This window comes from Hemitrygon akajei, chromosome 15, assembly GCF_048418815.1.
Source record: "Hemitrygon akajei chromosome 15, sHemAka1.3, whole genome shotgun sequence".
In the NCBI taxonomy this organism is placed as follows: domain Eukaryota; kingdom Metazoa; phylum Chordata; class Chondrichthyes; order Myliobatiformes; family Dasyatidae; genus Hemitrygon; species Hemitrygon akajei.
The window spans coordinates 51,844,050-51,858,389 of record NC_133138.1 but is presented as its reverse complement, the minus strand read 5'-3'; the positions used below and the strand labels follow the sequence as shown (position 1 = coordinate 51,858,389).

Genomic DNA, 14,340 nt, shown 5'->3' with positions numbered 1-14,340 from the left:
TAATATTTATCTCTGCTTTAGCAAAGCTTGACAACATGGTATTAATACTGATAAATGTTTGAATGATTTAAACATTGTTATTAGAATGAAACTATATTATGAATCAATACTTTTTAAATTCCAATTACATTTGTAGAAGTGATAATGAATAATCAGTTATTGCATTAAACTTTACAAATATTTTCATGTATTAAACCAGTACTGTTTAAAAGCACATGTAAAAAAATCTGTGTTCAAGATGCTTTCAAAAATAATGACATGAAAAGTTTCTAAATATCAAAAAAAATTACTATAAAGAGCAGCATAGAGTAAAAAAAACTAATCAAATCAACATTTAGTGCAACCATCCTATGCATTTAAAAGTGCATCAATACTCTTAGGTACACTGTCATGTAGTTTTATAAGAAAATTGGCTGGTAGGTTGTTCCAAGCATCTTGGAGATCTTGCCACAGTTCTGCAGACTTTGTCTGCCACACTTCTCTCTCTCCAGGTAATCCCAGACAACCTTGATGATGTTAAGATCAGGGCTCTGTGGAGGCCATACCATCTGTTGCAAAATTTCTTGCTCTTCTTTTTGCTGAAATAAGTGACCTTGGCCGTGTGCTTGGGGTCTCTGTCCTACTGTGGATTGAAGTTGGGACCGAGAAGATAGCTTCCTGATGGTACTGTGTGATGGCCGAGAATCTACTTGTACTTTTCAGCATAAGGATTCCATTAATTCTGACAAATCACCAACTCTCTTGGCAGAAATGCAGTCCAAACCTGCAGGGAACATCTGCTGTGCTACACTGTCAGCTACAGGCACTCATCAATGCCGTGCTCTCTGACTCTTCTACAGACAAACGGCCTCCTGCTTGGGCCAAAAGTCAAGTTTATTGTCATTTAACACTGTTAATAGCAGTGCTGGACTTCTTCCAATTTAGAAGGAAAGTAGCTCTTCCTCAAACATTATACATGTACACAGTCAAATGAAACATAGTTAATTGACAATAAATTTGACTTGACTCGTTTGCTGCACTCAGTTTCTGTGACCAACCTCTTCTGGTCCTCAACGTTGCCCATTTCTGTGGAAGAGCTTGGACAGTGCATTTTGAAACTCCTGTCTGTTATGAAACAGACCTTGGAAGAGACTTTGCCGATGCAGGATGACTACTTTGTAAATTGTTGCTATACTCACTCTTGCCATGATGTAATAATTGATTATTTGAAGATTAAATTGTCACAACTGCCACACCCTCACCTTTTGGTTAGGTGGTCCTTCGTCCAGTTTGATTAATTCTACACCCATTTCTGTTTCAATTAAACAGATTAGTGTATTCAACACATTATGTCGCTGATCATTAACATCTGTTTGTTCTCCTTGTTTAATCACGCACTAGGTTATATACTTACAAAGTGTTCAAGTTGTTATTTGAAAAGTGGTCCATTATTTAATATGTTACTTTCTTTAACAAAATACAAAAATGTCTTTGTAACATTTAATTTTTTGGAAAATGAATGTTTGGAAACCTAAAATTTGCTCCTTTCTACTGACATATTAACGCAGAAGATAAAACTTCTACAACAAAATTTATATATAAAGCCTAGGGTGCCTAAAACTTTTGCCAGTACTGTACATTAACCATGATGATGGCCAGCTCTCTGCACATTCAAGCAACTGTTCCTAGATAACTGAAGTGAGAAAATAAAGAATTCACAAATATTAATTAATTGTGAATTGTCTTTATTCCTTCCACATGAAGTAAAATCAGACTCTGTAGTTCTGATTTCAATTTTGAATATATTCTAATAATTTCATTTATATTTCGTATTAAAATGCCAAATATTCAATGTGAGAGACCAGAATTATGTTACCTTGATTATATTTTAGACTGCATTTTAATTCTTTCATGGTCTAAAACTTTACAAAGCTGCAGGTTCAATAAAATAAGTTAATGTTACTGGTTCTAAAATGTAATTTTCTTTATTAAATGCCAATAATAAAAATATACAGTGTAGACTTATTGATATTGAAGATCTAAACATTCTGTATGTGAGAGAAAGCTACAGCATGTGTTGTCACAATGTGCTGGTAAGTGCAAAGGAAAGACAGACTCCCATGTAGAGACAGCATCCAGGGCTTATTCATAAGAATTCCACCAAAACTTCTGTGGCTTTGCCAAATGACACTGCTGGATGTCTCTCAAACTAGGACCCTGCAATAAGCCCTAATCCGATGTCCGCTTAAGTACTGTAATACCAGAACGCAGAATCCCCGAGCCAGTCACTAACCTAACAAGATTAAGCGGAAAGCACCAGGGATTAAAACTGTCATTAAACAACAATTAACCACTTCAGGTGCTCTAAAGACCTTGGACCCAACATTCACCGGCACCCTGCACAGGTCCAGAAAGCTCATTATGTGTTAAACAAAAAAAACCAGCTATAATTATTTAAAGTAGGGAAAATTTCAAAGGTATGGAGACAACACAGAGGTCCAGATCAGGGTTTGAAATGCCCATGTGGTACCCATACTGAAAGAATAATCATGTGAAATTTTCTTTGATTTGCAACTTTTTAATTATTACTATTTTATTTGTTAATATAATTCTATTTTATGTAATTAGTACACTAATAGTCTCATCCAAAAACAAGAAATGTAATTCTTTGTTTGACATTCTTGGTATCTTACACTTTATATGCAGGAAAATCCACCAAATTTCTAAAATAATTAAAACACACTGTAAACAATTGGATGGCAATAGTAATAACTATGTTTTAACTTAATATCAAAACAATGTCAAAATTGATAACGTTTCTTCTTTAGCCACTCACTTTTAATAAAATATATTAATACCTAGAAGGGATGTGTCTGAACTCTTCCACAAACTGGCAGAAATGTTTGCAGAACCTTGAAAGAAGCAGTATCAACAGGTGACGCAAAATAAGCTGCAACACATCTGCTGGATCAATATGGTGCATGTAGATGATAGAGGCAAACATAACAATTGCAGAGGACCAGCACTCTGCATTTCCACGAGGCAATGGTATATGACTCGAAAACATCTGTGGGAAAAAAGAAACAGAAATAGTAAATACCAGTAGCTACAAAGTTAAAAATTATGCATCTATTGCAGTAAATGTATAAAAAAACACAACATAATGAGAAAAGTGATTTGACTCAATAGATCCTCCATTCAGAAATATCTAGTATGTAAATGGATTTTAAATGATTCCTTCATCAGCCCTACTCTACCCCAAACATCTCTGCTTCTATTAACCACTCCTGGTTGTTCTGAATTTTGTGTAATTGTGTGAATTGGGTGACAGCAAAATGGTCTAAAATGTATTTCTTTTTAACTTCTATTACCGTCATGATATACATTGGTCCGAGATTCAACTTGGACAAACAAACAAATAATTTTAATTTAATACTGTCGCACAGTCATGATCCATTTTCAAAATTAAGATTAATTGGTGCCACTCTTCATAAATTGTCATTTTAGCAGAGTCTTTACCTTCTACTTTGACAGTTTAATTTAAAGGAATTACTGTAGCAGTGTGCTACACGCAGCGCTGAAATAACGACACGTAGTCGATGAGCTGCAGTTGCAAAAGAGATCTATTCGAACTTCCCGGCCTCGCTTTAAAGCCTTCCTGATCCCGCCATCCTTGGGCGGGAATGCTGTAGGGGGTGCGTATTCACAGTCCCGTCCCACGCGCGGGCTTTTCCCCTTGCTGGTGAAGCAGACTTGGCACCCTTTTTGGGACTGGCCTTTATGCCGGCGCGCGCCGATTTGTGAGCCAGTTCGAGTGCGCTGGGAAGTGGGGCGCCACATTACCTGCATTTATTTCCCTTTAATGTTCTTATATACTGATATAACTATTTAAGTTGTGCTATCTGATGGAACTACACAGTCTCTTCATAAGATCTATCAGAATCAGGTTTATTATCACCGGCATGTGACATGAAATTAGTTAACTTAGCAGCAGCAGTTGAATGCAATACATAATCTAGCAGAGAAAAAAATAAAAATAATAAATAAAGTAAAAATAATAAATAAACAAACAAGAAATTCGATTACATATATTGAATAAATTTTAGAAAACATGAAAAACACAAATACTGTATATTAAGAAAAAGTGAGGTAGAGTCCAAAGATTCGATGTCCATTTAGGAATCGGATGGCAGAGGGGAAGAAGCTGTTCCTGAATCACTGAGGGTGTGCCTTCAGGTTTCTGTACCTGCTACCTGATGGTAACAGTGAGAAAAGGGCATCCCCTGGGTCCTGGAGGTCCTTAATAATGTCGCTGCCTTTCTGAGACACCGCTCCGTAAGGATGTCCTGGGTACTTTGTAGGCTAGTACCAAGTTGGAACTGACTAGATTTACCTTCTGCAGCTTCTTTTGGTCCTGTGCATTAGCCCCTTCAATGCCAGACAGTGATGCAGCCTGTCAGAATTGTCTCCATGTTATAACTATGGAAGTTTTTGAGTGTATTTGAAGTCATGCCAAAACTCTTCAAACTCCTAATAAAGTACAGCTGCACTCTTTCCTTCTTTATAACTACATCAATATGTTGGGACCAGGATAGATCCTCAGAGATCTTGACACCCAGGAAGTTGAAGCTGCTCACTCTCTCCACTTCTGATCCCTCTATGAGGATTGGTATGTGTTCCTTCGTCTTATCCTTCCTGAAGTCCACATTCAGTTCTGTCATCTTACTGACGTTGAGTGAAAGGTTGTTGCTGCGACACCACTCCACTAGTTGGCATATCTCACTCCTGTACGCACTCTCATCACCACCAGAGATTTTACCAACAATGGTTGTATTGTCAGCAAATTTATAGATGGTATTTGAGCTATGCCTAGCCACACAGTCATGTGTATAGAGACAGTAGAACAGTAGGCTGAGCCCACACCCAAGGTGTTATTGAATTGTGATAGATGGACAGGAGGTGTAGCTTCTAGACTTAAAGAACACCAGAACTGAAAACTGTTATGAGTGCTGAACAGACCTGATGGAAATGGGGTGCAGAGTTAACCATTCCCACCCCCCCCTTGAGAACAATGAACTATTGCTATTGCTATGCTGCTAATGAGAGAGAGAGAGAGAGAGATGAAGCACAGAGGCAGGAACATCTGCTACAGATAAGAGAGAGAGACATTTGATTTATGTATTATGGCTTCTTCCTAGATTGTTTACCTTTCGCTACAAGGACGTTACTTTGCTCATTAACATTCCTAAGGAGAGAGCAGGAGTGGCTTGATTTGATGGACATGGTCATTTTGAGTTGATGGATGGTTGATACCCTGTCAATAGGGATAAAAGACAGGTGTGGGGAGACACCGCTCAGACACACCAGTGGACACTGACCGAGTGTTGTGCACCCACTGGAAGGTGGGTCTTGGAGGACCGAATCAGGAGATCGGTCAACAAAGCTCACAGTGTGATGGCAGGGCCGGTGGGGACTTGTGTGTGTGTCCACTCATGCCAGAGTGACGAGTCCACCACAGAAGAACGGTCTGGCCGAGGACGGAGGGTCATACCCAAGTGACCACAACGGTACAACGGAATCAGAATACAACAGAAAGTTTGCTGGCTGCAGCTGCTCAATCTCTTGCTCGCTCACTCTCTCTCTCTCCAATGATTGCAACACAACCATAACTACCTCAGCACACATGAACTGAACTGAACTCTATATTCTCCTATGACAATTCATTTACCCTTAGACATTGATAGAGCTTGTTTATTATTGTTGATTATTATTCCTACACTTCTATGTTTATTATTGCTAACCTGTTTTATATGTATATTTGCATTTTTGATACTGTATTGTGTAGTTTACTAATAAACACCTTTAGTTTTCGGTACCAACAGACTCCAACGGATTCTTCTATTTCTGCTAGTCTGTAAACCCAGTTACGGGGTACATAACAAAATAAAAAATAAAGTATCCAAAATTCTACAAATGAAAACTACCATATATACAAAATTATTGAGAAATATTTGGAGAACTCACCTGTCAATTTACTCTTTCTTAAATTACAATATGTATTTATCTCAGTAATTCAATATTTTAATGAATACAATATATTTTAATAAAAATAAACATTTCACAATAGTATTATTAAAATCAATTACACAAAGCTGAACACAATAGTTGGTTTACTCTGCCTTACATCTGCTTTTATGATAGTGCAACCAAGGCACATCACAACAATGACCTGCGTCTGAACTCTACGTTAAAGACAGAGTCACTGAAAAACATGGATGAAGCTAAACTTCATTTTGCTCTTAATGAATGGTGATAATAAAAACAGCAAAGCCAGTATTTGGAGCATAGAGAAAGGAATAGAGCCGTTCAGAAGAGTACTCTAAATAATTCAAGTTATATTTTCTCTGTAAAATCCATGTGTAATTCGATGTTCATTCTATGAGGTTGGAGGCTATCCCGGCGGAATGTAAGGAATGTAAGGTTTTGCTCCGCCAAGCTGAGTGCGGCCTTATCGTAGCAGTAGAGGAGGCCGGGGACTGGCCTGTCCGAATGGGAAAGCGAAAAGGAAAGGGAAGTATAACTGAAGTGGGTGGCCGCTGGGAGATCCCGCTTTGGTTCTTGGCGAAGCGGTATCCCAATCTACGTCGGGTCTCACCGATATACTGGAGACCGTTTCGGGAGCGCGTCACCTGGAAAGACTGTTTGGGGCTGTGAATGGTAGTGAGGGAGGAGGTGCAGGGACAGGTGTGGCACTTGTTCCGCTTGCAAGGATGAGTACCGGGAGGAAGATCAGTGCGGAGGGATGAATGGACAAGGGATTCCCGTAGGGAGCTATTCCTGTAGAAAGTGGGGGGCGATAGGGAAAGAGGGTTCACGTGCGCGAAATGGAAGAGATTCAGGTGAGGGCAGCGTTGATGCTGGAGGAAGGAAATCTTTGAAGAAGAGGACATCGTATTAGTTCCAGAATGAAAAGCCTCATCCTGAGAGCAGATGCGGGGGAGACGGAGGAACTCGCTCTAAACGCCAGCGGCGTAATGGCAGTAGGTAGGTCAGTAAACTGGCCACTCTCCCTTAGTGAACGAGGCAGCAATAGAATCAAATAGTTTAAGTCCCGCCTGTACTTCACCCACTCGAAGCAACGAGCAAAAAACATTATCATTGTTTTGATCGCTTGGCATTATAATTAACTTTTGTGTTCTAATTATGTTCTTTCTTATAAAATCGTTTAACTAGAGCTTCATTTTTATTTTTCTTGTGAATACAGCTTTTATGATGCTATACGCCACTAGCACTGATGCAGGTAAGTTTTCCGTGTGCTTGTGCATATGACAACAAACTTGACTTTGACTTTATGAGCCCTTCATCCTGCTGATTTACTAATTTGCTTAATCAAATGACGAAGCAGTAATTGAATTTTCTTAAAAGCAAAATAGTTATCTAGAAGTATTTAGATGTCGGAATATTGAATGCTGTTTAAACTACAAAATTTGATTACATTAGTTCTGAGAAAGAAAAGTTGGAAACTGGTAATAAAATTATTGTCAGCCACACTTTTGGCTAGCAGAGCATTATGGACTGAATGGCCTTATTTGCTGTATGCTACGATTGATGATAACCTGTTGGGATCAGAGAATAGAGCTCCTGAGCATCCCATCATTCTGATTGCTTAGGAATTGCTTAGGGAGAAAGAATGGGGGCTGGGTATGGAGGAATAACACATTATATACCGGCTGGATATTTCCAAACCCTCAGCTTTCCATTTTCACGCTGTCAAGTAACCCGCAGTTAATAGTCAGCAAACATTCACGAGTGTACATGCTCAATACGCGCCAAAAAAAATGAAAACAAAAACCATTGGCTCGATGCATTCAAACATCTGACGAAACTTCCAACCAAAGTTTCCGCACCCATTGTTAAACAGCTCTGGCACAATCCAGGGAAAAAAATGACTTCACAAATCAGAATAAAATACATCTCCGCACAAGTCGACCAAATCGAAGGCGAATAACTCCTTGTATAATGCAACGTTTACTCCGGCAAAATAATGTAAATGCGTTAAAACACATTATTAGGCTCCGGAAGCACAGCCTGAGGTTTTTCTCAGAATTCCTCACACTTTACACGAGAGAGGAAAAGTAATTCGGGAGGTACGAGGGAATGTTGGACCCAGAGCCACGTCCGGAACTTTGTCCAGAAGATGAATGAACGGCACGAGTGCCGATAACTCGCTCCCTGGCGTGCGCATTATGTATAAAAATTGCTGCAAAGTCTTCAGACATGTTCATTCTCCAGTTACCATGTACGCTAAAGAGAATGTTTAGAAGTTGTGTAGTTGCAAGCAACAGTTTTGCATCCAGCACTGAGTGCGGACGCCTGCACTCACCTCGCTGACAGAGAGTAACGTAATCTTGCTAGCACAGCCCGACTCTTCTCCTGAATGCTGCTCTTTCCGATACGTTACGTACACGATTTCCGGAAGTTGTTGAAGATGCTTACACGTACACGCACAGCCTATTTGGAATTGAGGCGGGTTTCGATTTTTTTTATGCTTGGGTGAGCAGAGGATACCTGGGACGCACTGAGCTTCCTTAAACTGGGCAGCGCTGTCTGGTTACCACCTCACAGCTGCTGAGAGCTGAGGGGAGGGGACGGAGACTAGATTAGCCAGGGGTGCACGGTAAAGAAGTGAGGACTTTGTGGAGGGATAGCAGGTTGTCTGGAAGAAGGGTGTCCAGGACAGTCCGATAGGTGTGGTTAAAGATGCACTGCGGAGCGGGGGAGGGGGACTTATGTAAAGTGTGAATGACGAGCCGTTGAATAATGCCTTATCTATCACGGTTATCATTTGTTCGTGTATGTTTACTTAGGAAGTTAAATGTTTTATTACACCAAATCCAAACAATTACTTTAAGGTTTCTATATCATATGGTGTATTTATCAAACTTGTCATAAAGGCCAGATGGCGATTGGGATCCTGAAATATAGATCAAAGTTTAAGGAGGTAAGCACTACATTAGTCCTCACTCTAAAAACGGATCGCATTGGATCATATTGGGGGGTGAGGGATTCTCTATTCTTTGGAGGCTTCAGATTACTATCCTTCAGATATTCCCAACAAGCTGATGCACCTCTGTTAAACTGCATCGGAAATCCTATTGAAAGGAAATGAATGGAAGCTTATTTGGGAGAGAATGTTAATTTTTTTTGAGAGTTGGGAAAAACTGCAGACACTATAAGTCTGAAACAAATATAGAAATTACATGAAACCCTCCATAGGTCAAGCAACATCCGCTGAGAGGAGGAGAGATGGACTGAAGTTTCAAGCCCTTGACCCTTTTTTAGAACTTGCTGTGTTCATGACTTCCTGATTAAATTGCTTGCCTTCTTTAAATACTGACGTTTTTGGTTCAGATTGGTGGTACGCTAACCTCTGCCATCACTGTCAAATCAGTAATGCTTTATTGTTATACTTAGTTTAAGAGAGTAAGCAGCAGCTACATTTATCTCTAACCTCACTTACAGCTACAAGCAAAATATGATTTTGGAAAAGTTACAAGAGTTATGCAATCAGGAGACAACTAACTAAAGTATTACTGTTAAGCGAATCTAAACATGTTCAATAGACAGGGAACAAGACAAAGTGAAACTAAAGTTAACAGTTTTCACTGACTCAGCCCAAAAGATTTATTACTTCTTTTAAAGGCATACAGCCAGGGACTCTTGGATAATATGGGCAGTTAAGTGACTTTATAGATTTCTTGAGCTGGTCTCGTTATTCATTCTTTGCTGAAGGCAAAATTTCATTTGGGATCTGTAGAGGCAGTAACTCAGCAATGAACATTATTGTTTAGTTCTAGGAGGAAACCATCCCTCATTTTGTCCATCCCTTATTGCTCTTGAGAAAATGATGTTGTTATTTGTCAGGAGGAATGGATGACTAAAGAAAGGAGCCTTGAGAGGATTGGTTGCAGGAGATGCAAGTCCTAAAATAAAATATAAACATAGTCATAAAAGCATAAAGAAGTAAGCATTGATGACTAGTGTCCAACAGATAATATACATTTTTAACACAGCTCTGTTGCTAATAACATTTCATTCCAATGAAATGGAACCAGCTTGAATAAAATTTTTCCTCTTTATTCATGATGGTTCCTTACTGTTGTCATAGCTGGGGGGGGGGGGGTGGCATAAACTCCGCTATTTATTATGCGGTCCAAATGGTGTGCGTCTCAAATAACCTCTAACAACCAAGTGCAACTCCCGGCCTTCACATGTGGCACAGCTGCTAAGCCCAGTAGAACCATTACTACTGACAAGAGAAGAGGTGAAAGGCAGGTTACTGGCACCTTAAAACCAGTTTCTTCGGGCAGATGGGTCAAGTCAGCTGTGGTTAACAGCTCATCTAGGAGAAGGAAAACTCTGATCTAAAACCTCCACTGCCTTACAATATACCCACTTGTGGTGAAAGCTTCAGGAGTAAACCCGAGGAAAAATCCAGAGCTGGAATCCCTAAGGCAGTCCTACATTGAGTTCAACATTGTTTGGCAACTCTTGCAACACTGCTGGTGCCAAACTGTATCAGACTCTGGCATTCCTTTGGATTCATCAGCTGGGTGGAGAGGGGGAGCCTGCTACATGGGCACAACTTGCTCTGCATATCATACTGCACTGGCTTGCATATTAATAAAATAGCTAGAACACAACACCCATGGTTGACTCGGACTGAGAGAGAATTCATAATAGTCTTGCAACTATGCTTGTAGTGTTCTTGTGTAGGTATAGAAACTCTGAACTAAACACCAAGTTAAACTGTAGTCAATGAAGGCAAGGATCACAGTAAGATTAACTGTTTACTGTTCACATTAACGTATGGTGAAAACTGTTGATAAAACAATACAAAATATATACAGTATTTGTTTCCTTCTTGGCATCACATTTACAACATAAATACTTGTAAAAGTAAAACTACAACAAACCATATTACATTAAAATACAACATACAGTCAGAACCTACCTACGCCATCAACAACTTTAAATACACCTCAACACAAACTATCCAGCAACGCTTTCAATAGCACAAGAAAATAAACTTTATCAACCGTCATTACTTTTAACAGAATCAGCGGTAACATTTTTACTCCAACATATCGATCGTCTTATGAACTTACGGCATTGCTTCTATGATGTTTCTTAGTGCGTAGAATGGAACGTTTCTCACGCTGATCCTGCACACTCAAACCCCCGCCTTCCCATTTTTCCAAACCGGTATTTACCCACAAGACGCGGCAAAACCGGGTGTTACGTCATCACATGCCACGATACATCACAGACAATGAATTCACTTCCAACAACTGCAATGTAGTTATCAACCTTAACTTTAACTGGAAAATAGTTACAAATGAATTACTGAAGCGAAAATGTAATTAAGCCAAAAAAATGCCTTAAGGGCAACACAATGCTATTGCTGTATTTTAGAGTTTGTGTCTTCCGCACCCAATCTTTAACAATAGTCCTTTCTTCTCTCATCGCTTAAGGATTCCATCCTCAGTGATAAAACTCAAATATAACATAAAAAACTCAAATATAATATGAAACACATCAAATTTTAAGCCAAGTATCAGAAAATAATGGGGAAACAAACCAAAATCACTCCTAATAGATTTTAGACAATCTCCGCCAGACTTTAGATGAAATATTTCAGTGCTATGGTATAATTCTAACAAAAAAGATCCATAAATTCTTAGAGTTAAAATTAGGTAAGTGAAAGGATTTTTGACCCAGATTTCTCCCACAGCTACAGGATGTGGCAGATCATCCCCACCTCCCTCTACACTCTCTCCGACAACTGCAGCACCAAAATTCTGATGTATAAGTTGAATAATTGCACTGATTTGATCAAAACAAAGGGAGAATTGGATAAAGTTTCTGCCCACTGAATGAGTTAAATGAAAGAACAGAATGCTGAGATATGTTTCATTGTTTATTATGATCCCAATTTAAACTCAGTTTGTATAAGTAGTGGTCACAGGTGGAAGTGAGCAGAACATATTCTGTCTTTGGCAGTGTAAGGCTGTGATATAATCAATGATGACAAGTCTATCTAGTTTTTTCAATCATGCTGTTATTATGCATGACTAAGAAAAGGGAGGATTTGTCATTGCTTTGGGAAGCATTTCTTTGCAAGGAGTCGAAGGACTACACTTGCTCCAAACTATGAACTTCAGTACTTACTCCAGAGACTAAATGTGAAACAACTTGATGTAATTTTACCCCACTGTGAAGGATTGGAATAAATATTGAAAAGGGAGCTGATTGCCATGGCAGTATTGGCCCATTTGGTGAAATGGCGATAAGCTGAAATGGATCGTTCATGATTGAAATATGTGATGACATTTTCTTTTAGTGCAACTTCAAATGAAACATTAGTAAAAGATAAAACTTGTTCTGTGGATGATATTGAACATTACACCAATGGCTGTAGAATTACTTATGAATTATGTTCTAACCCTCCACTTACCAAAGAATGCATGATATCCATTTGAATTATTTTATTTTCATTAAAATTAATGTTGTATAATTGTAAGTGAAATCTTGTCTGAAGCAAAATTTATTGTGGGTATGATGGTTTGGTTGTGAGCTTTAGACTATCATTGTAATAAGCTGAGTGTTGATACAGGTCATGAAATAAACTTTGATATTCAATGATAATAAAAACATCACTTCCATTTTGTCATTTTCAATGACTCTTCAGTAAATGTCTGTGATGTTCAAGCCATCATTATGAGAGTAAATATGTCTCAGAAAATTACAATTTGCTTCACAAAATAAAAGATGCAGAGGTCAATATTATCAAAGATAATTTGAAATTTGACAAGTCACAAATAGCCTGAAGAAGAAAATTCCAATCAAATGGAACAAGCAAGAATCAAAATGGATTCTTTTGAAAAGAAGAATGAACTAGAAGGAAATGGAAGAAAACTGAAAAGTCGTGAAGTCAAATCAAGTGAACTTCAGTTGAAGATGAAAAGAGATGCTGTCAGAGGGAAAATGGCAGAGAGAATGTTGATCTTATTACAATATTCAGGAAAAATGGAACAGAAACATGCATACTTTATCAGATAAATGAAATTGCCAGAAGTATGAACTGATGTGAAAAGTACTGAACTACGCTCCTACAGAGCAATTAAGTAACTAGTGTGGAAAATGTAATAGTTTTTAATATCCATAAACTGGCACCAAAAGTAAACAGATGGTAATTTTGAATTTTAGACAGGGCCAGATTTATGTGGAATTTATTAGAGAAAGGGAAATGATGTTCAGAGGGTGATATAGATCAAAGATGGATCAGGTGGAGCAAGTATCAAAGTGGAATATTTGCTACTCCAGGGTAAAAATTAACCTTTGGAAATTGGGCAACTTTAATAGCACAAGGAGCCTGGTAATTGAAATCAATGCTTCATAGGCAGAACAATATTTATACAATAGGGGGTGTTTAAGGTGTAACTGTTCCAGATACATGTTCATTAGGGTGGAGGATAGTGATGTTAAAGCTTGAGCAACCAGGATGCCAAAAAGACAGCAAAACGTCGCAGAAAATAGGTTATTTAACAAATACATATTTTTTTCAGGCCAACAGCAGAAAATTCAGTCACAAATTAAATCAAAGAGCCAGAGAGAAAGCTTAAGACTGATGATGTGATCCAAAAATATTCTAGAGGCATGTAAGCTGGCACTGTTCATCCCGGCCCTTCAACAATATTAAGTGTATATTACAAACACGGATAACCTCTAGATGTATGATTATTGGAGTGACTACCACATGGAGTAATGGTGATACAGTAATTTATCCTGAACATAATCCTTCTCAGAATGGTTTAAGACAAATTCTCTTGAAAATCTCGACAATGAATGTAGAATTTTTAAAAATAAGTGATGAAAATGTCGTCTATATTTCATACATGATAAAATGCCTATGTAATTAAGAGTTTGTTATCTGCAAGGATTTTGATGTAAAGACAACTTCCCTTTCTCTTTGCAATAGATACAATGTAATCCCTAACACTGCAATTGTTTGCGGTTGATTAGAAAGGAGAGGACCTGCAATGAAATGTGAGGCCTAGGGACAACTTGAATTAAAAGAAGCTGTCATCATGGTAATGTTAGCTCTGTTGGTGAATCAGTATAAACTGGAATAGGCTACTTTTCAATAGAATATGATATGACATTTTGTTACAATGTACCCTCCAAGATGTTCCAATGGGATTTAATATCTTTATGTATGAGGGTAGACAATGTTGGTTGTCATAAAATTTGTTCTTGAGTTATAAAATTCAAGAATTCACTCATAAAATGCTTCATTAA

The 14,340-nt window shown here is 38.3% G+C and overlaps 1 protein-coding gene across 2 annotated transcripts in view; it reads right to left on the bottom strand.

Annotated features, from left to right (window-relative positions):
- Positions 1-8,471, bottom strand: part of sting1 (stimulator of interferon response cGAMP interactor 1) — a 32,753-nt gene extending 24,282 nt beyond the window's left edge. For both annotated transcript variants that reach the window (XM_073067571.1, XM_073067570.1), the window contains exons 1-2: positions 8,363-8,471; positions 2,838-3,046 (exon numbers count right to left, since the gene is read on the bottom strand). In XM_073067571.1, the coding sequence (XP_072923672.1) occupies positions 2,838-3,046 (209 nt within the window). In that variant the 5' untranslated portion in view covers positions 8,363-8,471. The remainder of the gene's footprint in view (positions 1-2,837; positions 3,047-8,362) is intronic.
- Positions 8,472-14,340: the final 5,869 nt, after the last annotated feature.